A 12,371-nucleotide genomic window follows, 5' to 3' on the forward strand; every position below is an offset into this window, starting at 1 on the left:
CATTCCTGCGGATCAACCCCCCATACCGCAGATCACCCTAGTGGCAGACTTGTTTACAACAACATCATCGACAACAAAGAATGTAGCCCTGAGAGAATGATTTATTATCTAGGAGTGTCGACAAGGTCTTCATGAAGTCACTTCCTACTCATACTTCCTCCCTATACACAACCACCCCCACATCCTAGTCTTGAATTGAAACCTTGAATCCATCTTCCAAAATGAAGCTCTCAATCTTCGTCCCTCTTGCAGCTTTCCTGTCCTTCGTTGCCGCCGAAACAAGCGGTTCTACCGTGAACCCTGACGACATCAGCAACTGCCTGGTAAGTTCCACATCTCGATGTGCCATGTTCCTTGCATTGGTATATTTTCTCTATTTCCAGAATGATACTCATTACTATATCTTGTCTGAAGTTTCGATGTCTGTCGGAAGCTGCTGCTGTTGCAGGCTGTATCTCGGCCTACGACAATAAATGCACCTGCCCGTCGCCGGCTTTCAAGGACACATTGACGGTCTGTCTGAAAGTGGCTTGTACCCCGGAAGATGCACAAGGTAAGTCTAGGCTCTTTGAAGCTTTACTGCACCCTTCCTCTCGACGGGATTTGACTAATTATGCTCCCCAGTCGCTGGACAATTACATGTGGAACGATGTGGAACACCCGCGCCTCAACTTTAATAGCTCTCGCTGTTTATACCTAGCTGAAGTACTACTTAATATTCACTGTAATAATCGAGAAATAATATGCAATCTGTCATTCATCGAATTCGATATTTCTTTCCAGTCTTTTTTCAGCTGGAACAATTCCTAGCTCGAAGTTGGAAATTGGGTGCTCCAACGTTTAGCTTTTGCCCCTTCAGTACTAGTAGGTATCGTATATACATTTTTGCACAAAGTTCGACTCACCTGGGCACGAAGAACTAGCCTGTTAGATGACCATTGTTCTCACATAGGCATTTTCATCCTCATCGAACCAATCTTTTCATTCTAGCGTAGTTGTAAAAGCAAAGCAGAATTTTGTTGGTTCCTCAAAGTATTACATAGCCATGCGCGTGCCCAGGTGGAAGCCGTCGATGGAGATCACATCTCTCCCGTCCAGTGGGAGCTAATTTCAATTTGGAAGCCTAGGCACTGACAGCTTGGGCATACGTCACCGAAGATCGCAAAATACTTTATCTCATTTAGAATACGAGGATTCCAGATAGAAATTAGTATCAATGTCTATAAATCTACTATGGGGGTACCCCAGACAAGATTACTAGTACGAAAGAACAAATTATACCCATGGAATAACTCCATTAAGATTGCACACGAGATATCAAGCTGGGAGGAACAGAAAGACAGTTAAGAGAACATCCATGTATTTTTTTTTCGTTCTTGAATTCGTATTCTGGATTCAACCCATAACCATCTAAGCCTGAGAGAGGTTCTCGTAGGCTTCGGGGAAACGCTTCATGTTCTCAGCGATGGTACCGTGACCACGGAGGAACTGAACGTAGGCACCGTCCTGGCGGAGCTTGCCAGCCTGGCGGAGCTCGGCGTACTCCTCGCGGCGAACGGGGGTGAAACCCCAGTTCTTGGACTCGATGATCTTTTGGCGGCCAGGGAACTTGTACATGGAGCGGCGGAGAGCCTCGATGGCGTTGGCCCGGTTGGAGTCACGGGTGCGGACGGACAGAAGAATCTGGCCAATGTTCACACGGGCGACGAGACCCTGGGGCTTTCCGAAGGCACCACGCATACCGGTCTGCAGACGATCGGCACCAGCGCACGACAACATCTTGTTGATACGGACGACGTGGAAGGGGTGGACACGGACGCGGAGGTGGAAACCTTCCTTACCGGCGGTCTTCACGAGGTACCTGGAGAGAAGAAATAACGTTAGGATACTGCGGGTTGACTGGTTCAAGGGTGCGGGATAGTTCCAGCGCATAGTGGCGTAACATACTTGTTGGCACAGATACGGGCGGCCTCAAGAGCCTCGGAGGACAGCTGCTCGTACTCGTTGGAGACAAGGTGAATGCAGGCGGGGAAGTCATCGACGGAAGCCTTCTTGCGACCGAGGTCGAAGATGCGGATCTTGGCATCGGGGACACCACGGTTGAAGCGCGACTTGGGGTACGGCTAAAGGAGAAGCAAGTCAGTATATTGAAGTTCGATGTGTGCCTGGGATTTTCCATTTCATCATCGAACGAATTTCCCCTTCCAAATAAAGGAAACTTGTGAACGACTCGGACCGCAAAACTAGCGAGGTGACGTCTCGCCGTGGCGCAACCTGCGCGTCAACGGGACTGGCGAGCATGGTGATGGTATATTCGAGTCGTTCACAATTTTCCTTTGCTTGGAAGACGGGATTTGATCGATAACGAGGGTGGCGAGCGTGGTGGTGATGGTGGTCGTGGTGATTCCCAAATTTTCCCCCACAACCGAGCTTGCGCACACAAAATCCTCCGGGGGCACGAAAAGTCGCAACGCACCTTGTTCTTGCAGTAACGGTAGCAACGTGCGGGACGGCGAGCCATTTTGAGTGCGGAAATGAGGTGACGGGCACTTCCTGCGAACTAGGTGTTGGATGTCGGTTGGTGTCGAGGGATCGAAGGGAAAGAAAAGAAAAGGGCCAGCGGGTCACGGGATTGTTTGATTTCCAAGCAGTTCAGTGGCAAAAAGCCCTAAGCCCTAGTGATCGGGCCAACCACGTTCCGAGGCGAGCTGATCAGCTGAGTCATCGCCTAGCGATTAGAGCCTGAAATACAAGGTGGCAGTACTGGAGGAAGTACGGGATAAGAAGAAAAGTGGGACTGATTGGGTCAATTGGGTCCATTTGGTCCATAATTCATTCAGAAGATCGTCATGCATATCATCACGGAGTACATATTCCGCCCTCCTGCTCCCTGGTCGGCCAGGATATCCGAGTCACCAGCATCGAGAATGGCCATAGTGGAAGAGCTTGCCACAAGCAGTTCCCAGCTCGATCTATTTGTAATCAACATCAGCATCAGGTTGATGGTTGGCATCTCGTTGGTTCCAGATGATTTGTAAGTACATAGACGTGTTACTCATACTCACATTATTTCCCGCAAAGTGGTGGACAGGCGTCTTGGCCAAACATGGCATACTGAAATGCGCAGAGGGGGAGCATTTCCCGCAATAATAACCAGCTTGGTTTTGCCCGGACGGAGTCATTTCATAGTCGACTTTGTGCCCAAAGTGACCTTGCCGGATTTCATGACCAGGGCGAGCCGGGCATTGATCTAGAAGATTATATGTTAGTGGCAATTATCTCCATATGTATAGGGTAAGTGCGACCAGACTCACATTATCGGCACCTTTCTTGTTCTTCTTGCCAGCCATTGTGATGTAAGTCGACTTGAGTTCAACTGGTGGGGTAGACTGGAATGCGTTCCGGTGGATGTGGATAGAGCGGAGACTTCAAGTTGAGTACTCCGTACTGGTCGATTCATTGGCGGTTGCCCGTTGCTTCCCGTTGCGGTGGGCTCCTCCATGCTGGGTACTGCCAATGCCCACCGCCTGCCAGAACCATGCCGGATCACTGACATCACCTGACGGGATATCACCTGACATGTATCTGAAACGGTAAACAGTCAACCTCAGGCATCACTTCACCCTGTTTCGCATCGCATAGCATTGCTTCGTATCTCCCTCGTGTTTGCTTTGTTCTACAGGAGTTTATTTATATGGTTCATGTGCTATTATTACTCGGCCCCAACTATAAGTCTCGTGTCTCGTGTCCTTAATGTTGGCCCCCAAGACCACCGAGTCTGCCCAGCGTATTTTTAGATTAGAGTAAGGGAGTGCGAGTGTCCGCCCGCATTCCTTACAAAAATAAGACTCGCTCCCGGCGCGCTCTCCTTTTGCAATCGGCCATTTCCATTCCTCTTTCCTCCATTCCAGTCTGTTCTCGTCTTCGATGATTGTTCCACGCTTCCATTAGCCATGTGGCGATCACTCAACCTATGACAACCTTCATTACATACTTCCTCACCCCATCTCCACCCGTGTCCACCAATTTCCGCTTTCTGACCGCCACTGATTCACACCTGGACTCTCTTCTCCCAACCTTCTCTTGACCCTGGAGTGGACACTCCGCCATTTGAATTTCGACTCCTCCCCATCCCCTATTATATACTTCGCACTTCCCCTCCCACGCCGAGTCCACGGGCCTTGGGAACCTGCACGATGTCAGCAACGACGCCTCGCAAGCCTGGAACCCCGGGCAATTCCAGCAAATCATCGACCGTAGATCCGCCCTCGACCAACGGTTCCACCACACGAGGACATGCACGTTCGCCCAGCACCGCTACCAACGGTCTCAACCGTTCTCCCTCCCTTCGAGGTTCAACCCCCGTCTCCGCGCGCGCCGCTGCTAGAAAACCCGGTCGTTCCAACCTGAGCATGTCCAACGTCCCGCGCATCTCGAATGACCCCTCCGAGGAGGAGGCGCGGGCCCAAAGTGCCTCCCTCATCGAGGAGTTGCGAGAGCAGCTTCAGAAGGCCGAAACTGCCTCCGAACAATATCAGAAACAACTAGGCGTGCTGCAGATGCGCCTCGACGAATCCGTCAGCGAACAAGGAAAGTTGGAGGATCAAGCCCACGAGCGAGACAACCGGATTGAAACGCTCAGTGTTGAGATTCGAGAACAGGCACGTCAGATCCGTGACCTCGAGCAGAATCATGAATTAGAACGCAATGCCATGCTACAACAGAAGGAACAACAGAACAGCCGGGAGGAAGAGTTGCAGGCGACCATCCATCGTTTGAAGGAATCCGCTGCCCAGAAGGATCGGATCACTGCCGACGGCGAACGCCATCAGGTCTCCCGATCTTGTATGATTTCGTCTAATCTAAACCAATATGTTCCGTGATGCTAACTATTTCTACAGCCAGTTTCCGCAATCGAGCTTCCCCGGATCTGGATGCCCAGTTTGCGCCATCCTCGCACCTTGAACGCAGCCCCTCTCGCAATAACTCGAACCTCTTGCTTCAGAAAGATAAGGTCATCGAGTCCCTTCGTCTGGAGTTGGCCGAACATCAGATCAAACTGGTCGAGATGGAAAATGCAGGTGGTGGTCGGCAACGCGAGTTGGAGAAAGACTTGCTGGAGGCTCGCATGGCTAATGCCCGCCTCATGGAGGACAACGAGAGTTACCAGCTACTTCTCAGCGAAAAGACGCTCACTGGCGACTTCACTAAAGGCGATTTCATGCAGCACGTCCATCCTGATAAGCAGTCCAGCAGTGGTCTAGGATCCTTGGCGGATGAGCTTGAGTCGGTGGATGAAGCACCAGAGTCGGATTCGACCGGCAAGCCAGATGGTGGTGAACTCAAGAGCCTCAGAGATCAAAATAAGGCCCTGACGCTCTACATCGAGCGCATCATTAGCCGTGTTCTTCAACATGACGGATTCGAACACGTTCTGGATCGCAATGATGATGAAACCAGCGTAACCCAGTCCTCGGGTGGTAATGAAAAGGACCTGCCTCCCACGCCTCCGGAGAAGGACGACTCACCAAGTCAAACCCTCTTGCAGAGAGCCAAGTCCGTGGTTGCGGGCCCTGCCCGGCCCTCAGGCCAGCCTCGGTCTCGCCCGACCAGCATGATGCCCCCGCCACTTCCCCACAGCATCGTCAATGAGAACCCAGAGACCGCCCCCAGCATTCCGTTCAGAACTCAATCTGTCCGGGCTAGCCACCGCCGTACCCGCTCTGAACAGGTTGACCCGAACGCTGCTTCCGTCGTTGGAGCGATGTACCGTGGCCGTAACTCTGGAGGCGGGCCTATGAGTCCAACTGGTATGGGCCCAGGCTCGCGACAAAGCATGTTCTCTGGGGCAGCTAGTTATATCTCTGGAGTGAGCCGGGCTCCTTCCATGTCCAGCCAAACGGATCGTGCCAACCGCAGCAGCTCCCCGAGTGTCACCAGTGACATTCACCCCGATACCAGCTCTACTGGGGCGACTTCCAGCCCGCCCCGGTCAAGCAGCGGTATGAACAACTATACTGGAGCAGTGATGACCCAGAACAAGCTGCGCCCCTTGCGACTAGTTAGTGATGCTGCGAAACTGGAAGAAGAAGAGACTGCTCGGAAGAAAGCGAACCGCGCGAGCTGGATTCCCGGTTGGTTCAACCGCCCCGCCAATGCTGAAGAACCCCAGTCTCAGCCCCAGCAGCAATCGCCTCCTCCATCTGCTCCGACTTCCCAGCCTTCGCAGCTCTAAACTGGGTTGCCCTCACGCTACTGCATGATTTGATGTAATATTGGAACCGTCTTTACCATATTTTTCATACCCCTTTTGTGATGCACATAACGCGACTCATGTCATGGAACGTATGGCTCAGGATCGAGCGAGGATACCGCGGTGTTGTGCTGCACAATTTGAATTGCTTTTTCTCTTCTTCTTTTTCGCCCCCTTTCTCTTGAATACGTGATGAATATTGGTGGAGCCGAGATTTTTTGTATTTCTCGTTTGGATTTTATTTTGTTATCTCTTTGGACCAGAGACTACCCTATCGAACTAATGCCCGTCAATGTATTCCCCCTTACGCGCTTGTGGTTGTACCCAAATGATCTGTAGATGATTTATACCCCATCTTTCTGCTACGTGAATTATATCTTATGCCATTTATAAGCTGCCTCGCATGATAATATAATCCTAGCCATAATCAAGACACGATAATAGAACTAATCGACTTCATGCGTAGTTCGTTACCTGCATACTACTACTGTACATGTACATACTCGTAGTAGGGCGGAGCACACCCGCGGAATAACATTAGTGCGTCTCCGCCTGCGGCGAGCGGCCAGACTGGCTCCTACAATCAACAACCAACTCGAGTTCGCATTCTCATAATTGCATTGCTCCGAGTCCTCAAATAACAATCCAATTCACCATGCCTGGTCCTCTATCTCTATTTTCCGTCAACGCGGTCCTCGTCATGTCCGCCGACGACGGATCCCGCATTTTCGCGAAATACTACTCAGCACCACATGCCCCCGCGGGCACAGCGCCCAACTCGACCGATTACCCCGGTGCCAACCCGTACCCTACCGTGAAGGAGCAGCGAGCTTTCGAAAAGGGTCTCCTCGAAAAGACCAACAAGTCGACCGGCGATGTGATCCTCTACGACAACCGCATTGTCGTGTTCAAGATGGAGAGCGATGTGATGCTCTACGTGGTGGGCAGCGCCGATGAGAACGAGGTCTTGCTGTATAACGTTGTTCTGTCGCTGCGCGATGCTCTCGGAATATTGTTCAAGTATGTTCCATTATTTTTCTTGTTCTTATGGGAATCGGAATTGGGGCTGCGAGGGACAATTATTTGAGACAAGAAGAGAAAACTAATCTAGATCCTTTTTACAGGGGCGCCACCGACAAGCGCACTATCGTCGAGAACTACGACCTTGTTTCCCTCACTATTGATGAAATCATCGACGACGGAATCATCCTCGAGACCGACCCCGTACTCATCGCCTCGCGGGTTAGCCGCGCTCCCGCCCAAGATGCGCCTAACATGAAGAACATCGATCTGACAGAGCAGGGTCTGATGAATGCGTGGGAGTTTGGCAAGCGCCGACTTGCTGATAGTCTGCGGCAGATGTAGGGCTGAAGCTGCGGGCTCTCTTTTGCGATCAGATCATTTGCGAGGGAGGGGGGTTGCGTGTAGGGCTGGATTGTGATTGTGATTCTTGTCTTTATCATCAGCATGCCCATGTTTTCTGCTTTTGTTTTTTATTTCCTTGTTTTCTTTACTCGTTCCTGGCTGGCCATGGCGTGATACGGTTCATTTCATTTTCTTATAATCTTTTCCTTGTTGGTTCCAGTCTGACTGTTTCCCAATGTCGGGTCGGGGGCATCATATCATAGATCCTTTGTGTTTCTCTCTGCATTTTGCCAAAAGCCTGTGATATTCTGTGGCTGAAACTGAAACGATGATGGCTACCATGAAAGATCCAATAATAGGTCCACTAGTGCTAACATTGTGTAAATGTAATGCCTAATAGCTTTAACTACTAGTTAGTGTAGTCAAGTATGGAACTTCCCAGAAAGGAGCCCGACTTCGGTTCCTGCCCCGCATACGTCACGCTCGAAAATTCCTTTCTTCTCCAACATCAGCCCACGATGAAGCAGAGATTCTCGTCCATAGATGTCAAGGTATGGACCGCAATTATGATCTTAGACTATCTAAAGAGAACATTACTAACGATTTCCCCCAGGTCATCACCCAGGAGCTGGCCTCGGAGCTAGTCAACCTGCGAGTCTCCAACATCTACGACCTATCATCCGTACGCCCTACCCTATACTCTACTCTACCTCAAGACCTATGCTAAAATAGCATCTCTTCTTCTAGCGAATCTTCCTCTTCAAACTCGCCAAACCAGACCACCGCCGCCAACTCATCGTCGATTCCGGCTTCCGCACCCATGTAACCCAATACTCCCGCACAGCCGCGACCGCCCCCTCACCATTCGTGACACGCCTACGCAAATTTCTCAAATCGCGCCGTATCACTGGCGTCGCGCAGATCGGCACAGATCGAATCATCGACATCTCCTTCAGCGATGGCGCCTACCACATGTTTCTCGAGTTCTTCGCCGGCGGCAACATCATCCTCACCGACCGCGATTATACCGTGATCGCATTGTTCCGAAATGTCCCCGCCAGCGCCGGCGAGGAGGAAATGAAACTCGGCCTCCAATATAACCTTACCAACAAGCAGAATTATGTGGGGATCCCAGATATCACCCCAGAGCGGGTGAAGAGTGTGATTGAGAAGGCGCAAGCATCGTTCTCCCAGGAGGGCGGGGCGCCGAAAAAGTCCAAGAAGAAGGCTACGGATATCTTGCGAAAGGCTTTGTCTCAGGGGTTTCCCGAGTATCCGCCCCTATTGCTTGATCATGCTTTTGCTGTCAAGGAGTTCGATACTACCACCCCGCTCGACCAGGTTCTCGGAGACGAAGCTCTCTTAAAGAGGGTGGAGGAGACCTTGCGAGAGGCCGCTTCGGTGTCGGATAGCTTCAATGTTGGCGAAAGTCACAAGGGATATATCGTGGCGAAGAAGGACGAACGAGCCTCGAAAGAAGAGGAGAACACATCAAAGACCCCAGGTCTTTTGTATGAGGATTTCCACCCTTTCAGACCGCGCCAGTTTGAAGGGAAGCCGGGAATCTCGATTCTTGAATTCGAGCGGTTCAATGCCACTGTCGACGAGTATTTCTCTTCCCTGGAGTCCCAACGCCTAGAGTCCCGACTCACGGAACGTGAAGACGCGGCCAAGCGCAAGCTGGACTCTGTCCGAGAGGAGCATAGAAAGCGCATCGATGCCTTGAAAGATGCGCAGGAAATCCACATTCGCAAGGCTGCCGCTATTCAAGACAATGTGTACCGCGTTCAAGAGGCCATGGACGCTGTGAATGGTCTTGTGGCTCAGGGAATGGATTGGGGTGAGATTGCCCGTCTAATTGAGATGGAACAAGCTCGAGGAAACCCCGTGGCACAGATTATCAAGCTTCCTCTCAAGCTCTACGAGAATACCGTCACGCTGATGCTTGGGGAGGAAGAAGAGGAGGAAGAAGAAGAAGAAGACGCCGAGTCTACTGATGAATCGGACTCCGCTTCGGATTCTGAGGATGAGCACCAAGAGCAACAGAGACGTGCAGATGCAACTTCACGCATGCTTAAGATTGATATCGATCTCGGTCTTACACCTTGGGCTAATGCCTCTCAATACTATGACCAGAAGAAGACTGCCTCGGAGAAGCAGCAGAGAACTGTCCAGTCTTCGAGCAAGGCGCTTAAGAGCCACGAGAAGAAGGTTACGGCCGATCTCAAGAAAGGTCTCAAGCAAGAGAAACAGGTCTTGCGACAGGCTCGTGTGCCATTCTGGTTTGAAAAATTTGAGTTTTTTATTTCCTCCGAGGGATATTTGGTTCTGGGGTAGGTGTTATAGCTCTTCATACTTCATCTGTGGTTTAACTAATTTTCGCTCCTAGTGCGCGTGATGCCATGCAAAGCGAGCAGCTCTACCGACGCTACTTGAACAAGGGCGACATATTTATCCACGCCAACCTCGAGGGTGCACTTCCCATCGTTGTCAAGAACCGACCCGGCAATCCCGATGCGCCCATTTCGCCCAGCACACTTTCTCAAGCCGGCACTATGTGTGTCTCAACATCGGCGGCTTGGGACTCCAAGGCTGTTATGTCTGCCTGGTGGGTGCATGCGAATCAAGTGACCAAGACTGCGGCAAATGGTGGTGGGATTCTGCCCACGGGTAGTTTCGAAGTCAAAGGCGAGAAGAATTTTTTAGCCCCGTCGCAATTGGTGCTTGGGTTTGCCATTCTGTTCCAGGTTAGCCAGGAGAGTGTTCGGAACCACAAGCAGCGATTTGAGGGAGATGCTCCTGACGAGTTCGGTAGTATTGCGCCAGTTACACAGCCTGCTGCCGAGCAAGAGACCACGAAGCCTGCAGAGCCTACTGAGGAAGCCGTGGAAGAAAAGTCAGCCGAGGAGCCCGCAATCGAGACCCCACAAGAAGGCAATGCATCCGACCAAGAAGACGATGAGGACACAAAGCCTGCCGGGAATCCTCTGCAGCGAGGTGACTCCGAGGGCCCTGTTGATAAGGACGAGCAATCTCCTGAAAGCGAATTCGAAGAAGAGACAAAATCAGAGCCCGACGTCGTCCAAGAAGACGAAGAACTCGAGCAATCCGGTGACGAACCCGAAGGAGACGAGACGGCACAACAAGCAACTGCAAACCAAGAACCTACATCCCCCGAGGATGCACGGAAACAGCTGACAGCGCGAGAGAGACGCGCTTTACGCCAGGGCAAGCCCGTCGATCTACCCGGCAAGGCAGAGCCCGCACACGCACGAATCGCACCCACCCGAGGCAAGAAGGCCAAGGAGAAGCGAGCGGCCGCCAAATACGCCCACCAAGACGACGAAGAGCGCGAACTTGCTCTCCGCCTCCTGGGATCCAACAAAGGCAAAGCAGCAAAGGCCGTCAAAGCCGCCGAATCCAAAGAGCAGCGTGAACGTGAAGCAGAACAACAAAGAGCCCGCCGCCGCGCACAGCACGAACGAGCCGCCGAGGCAGAGCGCAAGCGCCAAGCCCAATTCGCCGAAGGCGCAGACGACTATAACGAGGAGACTGCTGCAGCTGAAGCAGCTGACCTGAGTTGGTTGCCCGCGCTCATCGGCACGCCGACGCCAGAGGATGATCTCCTAGGTGCACTTCCGGTTTGCGCGCCGTGGGCGGCTTTGACGCGGTATAAGTACAAGGTTAAGCTGCAGCCGGGTACGGTTAAGAAGGGGAAGGCTGTCAAGGAGATTCATCATCGGTGGGTTTCTGAGACGACGACCGGCAAGGTTAAGAAGGATCATGCGGAGGATGCGGGCGTTCCGCGTGCTGTGGCTGAGGAACTTCGGGCTAAGGAGGGAGAGCTTATTAAGGGGTGGAAGGAGTCTGAGATTATCAATACGATGGTCGTTGGTAAGGTGCGCATTATGACACCTGGTAGTGCTGGGGGTGGTGGTGATAAGGGGAAGGGCAAGGGTGGAGGTGGTGGTGCAAAGGGAGGAAAGGGTGGCAAGAAGAAATAGATAGACTTCTATAGGTACTCGAACTTTAGATGTATATTGAATTGACTCGGACCTATCCAAGTTTCCAAGGGTTACTAGTACTATGTAGTATCCATTTGCTTGGTCGTAGTACAACCTCGCCCGTTGTATGCCCCTGCTACTGTTAGATGCCTTGGTGGATAGTTATATATCAGATCCATACCCTGCTGAAAATTTGAAGTGCCTGCAGACCTCGGAAGTCCACCACCTGGGCTTGTACTACCTAGTAGTACTAGCTACTCGGAATAAATTAGAGATCAACCGAGCTTACTTCAAGTTCATCTTGGAAGTTAGTTTGTATACTCGCAGTATATTCCTCAATGGATGCTTTACTACTCCGTACTAATACATACTAAAGCGCAAACCCCATCTGAAATTCCCAAGCTGCACTCAAATCGCTTGGATTTTTTCTTCTCCCGTTTTATTCTTCCTATACTAGCCACTAACCACTAGTATTAAATATTAAATGCTAGTTAAAAGTTAGCTTGAACTGTCGTAGGGCGATGTTCGTGCCTGAAAAGCTGAGTCATCCGACGTCATGGCGCGCGATTTTTTTCGTCTTTTCTGCGACTTCAAGGAAAGAAAAGAAAAAGAGTTGAGCAGGAAGAACGACTGAGGGCTAAGAGCAGGCCACGCGCGCAGACAAATCTAATTGGCATCATCCATCCAACATCTGTGGTGACTCAGGCCTCCCAAAGGGATCAGTCTTTTCGCCCCTCGAAGGTCATTTT

General features: G+C 51.4%; 6 protein-coding genes across 6 annotated transcripts; 4 read left to right on the plus strand and 2 right to left on the minus strand.

Moving 5' to 3' along the window:
- Window positions 1–221: 221 nt before the first annotated feature.
- N7481_003815 (CFEM domain-containing protein) lies at window positions 222–677 on the plus strand (the record flags this gene model as incomplete). The annotated part of the gene is made up of 3 exons (XM_057263034.1): window positions 222–323; window positions 415–553; window positions 625–677. The coding sequence occupies 3 exons, from the start codon at window positions 222–224 to the stop codon at window positions 675–677; spliced, it is 294 nt and encodes a 97-aa protein (XP_057124695.1).
- Window positions 678–1,410: 733 nt separating this feature from the next.
- N7481_003816 (60S ribosomal protein uL16) lies at window positions 1,411–2,521 on the minus strand (the record flags this gene model as incomplete). The annotated part of the gene is made up of 3 exons (XM_057263035.1): window positions 1,411–1,861; window positions 1,948–2,123; window positions 2,477–2,521. 3 exons carry the CDS (start codon window positions 2,519–2,521, stop codon window positions 1,411–1,413), a joined length of 672 nt encoding a protein of 223 aa, XP_057124696.1.
- Window positions 2,522–3,178: 657 nt separating this feature from the next.
- Window positions 3,179–3,350, minus strand: N7481_003817 (60S ribosomal protein eL30; the record flags this gene model as incomplete). Its single annotated transcript, XM_057263036.1, has 2 exons — window positions 3,179–3,250; window positions 3,315–3,350. 2 exons carry the CDS (start codon window positions 3,348–3,350, stop codon window positions 3,179–3,181), a joined length of 108 nt encoding a protein of 35 aa, XP_057124697.1.
- Window positions 3,351–4,196: 846 nt separating this feature from the next.
- On the plus strand, window positions 4,197–6,235 carry N7481_003818 (uncharacterized protein; the record flags this gene model as incomplete). Its single annotated transcript, XM_057263037.1, has 2 exons — window positions 4,197–4,845; window positions 4,902–6,235. The coding sequence occupies 2 exons, from the start codon at window positions 4,197–4,199 to the stop codon at window positions 6,233–6,235; spliced, it is 1,983 nt and encodes a 660-aa protein (XP_057124698.1).
- A 673-nt stretch (window positions 6,236–6,908) lies between these two features.
- Window positions 6,909–7,618, plus strand: N7481_003819 (coatomer subunit zeta; the record flags this gene model as incomplete). Its single annotated transcript, XM_057263038.1, has 2 exons — window positions 6,909–7,273; window positions 7,378–7,618. The coding sequence occupies 2 exons, from the start codon at window positions 6,909–6,911 to the stop codon at window positions 7,616–7,618; spliced, it is 606 nt and encodes a 201-aa protein (XP_057124699.1).
- A 518-nt stretch (window positions 7,619–8,136) lies between these two features.
- N7481_003820 (putative DUF814 domain protein) lies at window positions 8,137–11,622 on the plus strand (the record flags this gene model as incomplete). Its single annotated transcript, XM_057263039.1, has 4 exons — window positions 8,137–8,169; window positions 8,232–8,300; window positions 8,366–9,951; window positions 10,008–11,622. The coding sequence occupies 4 exons, from the start codon at window positions 8,137–8,139 to the stop codon at window positions 11,620–11,622; spliced, it is 3,303 nt and encodes a 1,100-aa protein (XP_057124700.1).
- Window positions 11,623–12,371: the final 749 nt, after the last annotated feature.

Source organism: Penicillium waksmanii (genome assembly GCF_028829765.1).
Source record: "Penicillium waksmanii strain IBT 27052 chromosome Unknown utg000004l:1.0-5674109.0:1.0-5678898.0, whole genome shotgun sequence".
NCBI lineage: Eukaryota > Fungi > Ascomycota > Eurotiomycetes > Eurotiales > Aspergillaceae > Penicillium > Penicillium waksmanii.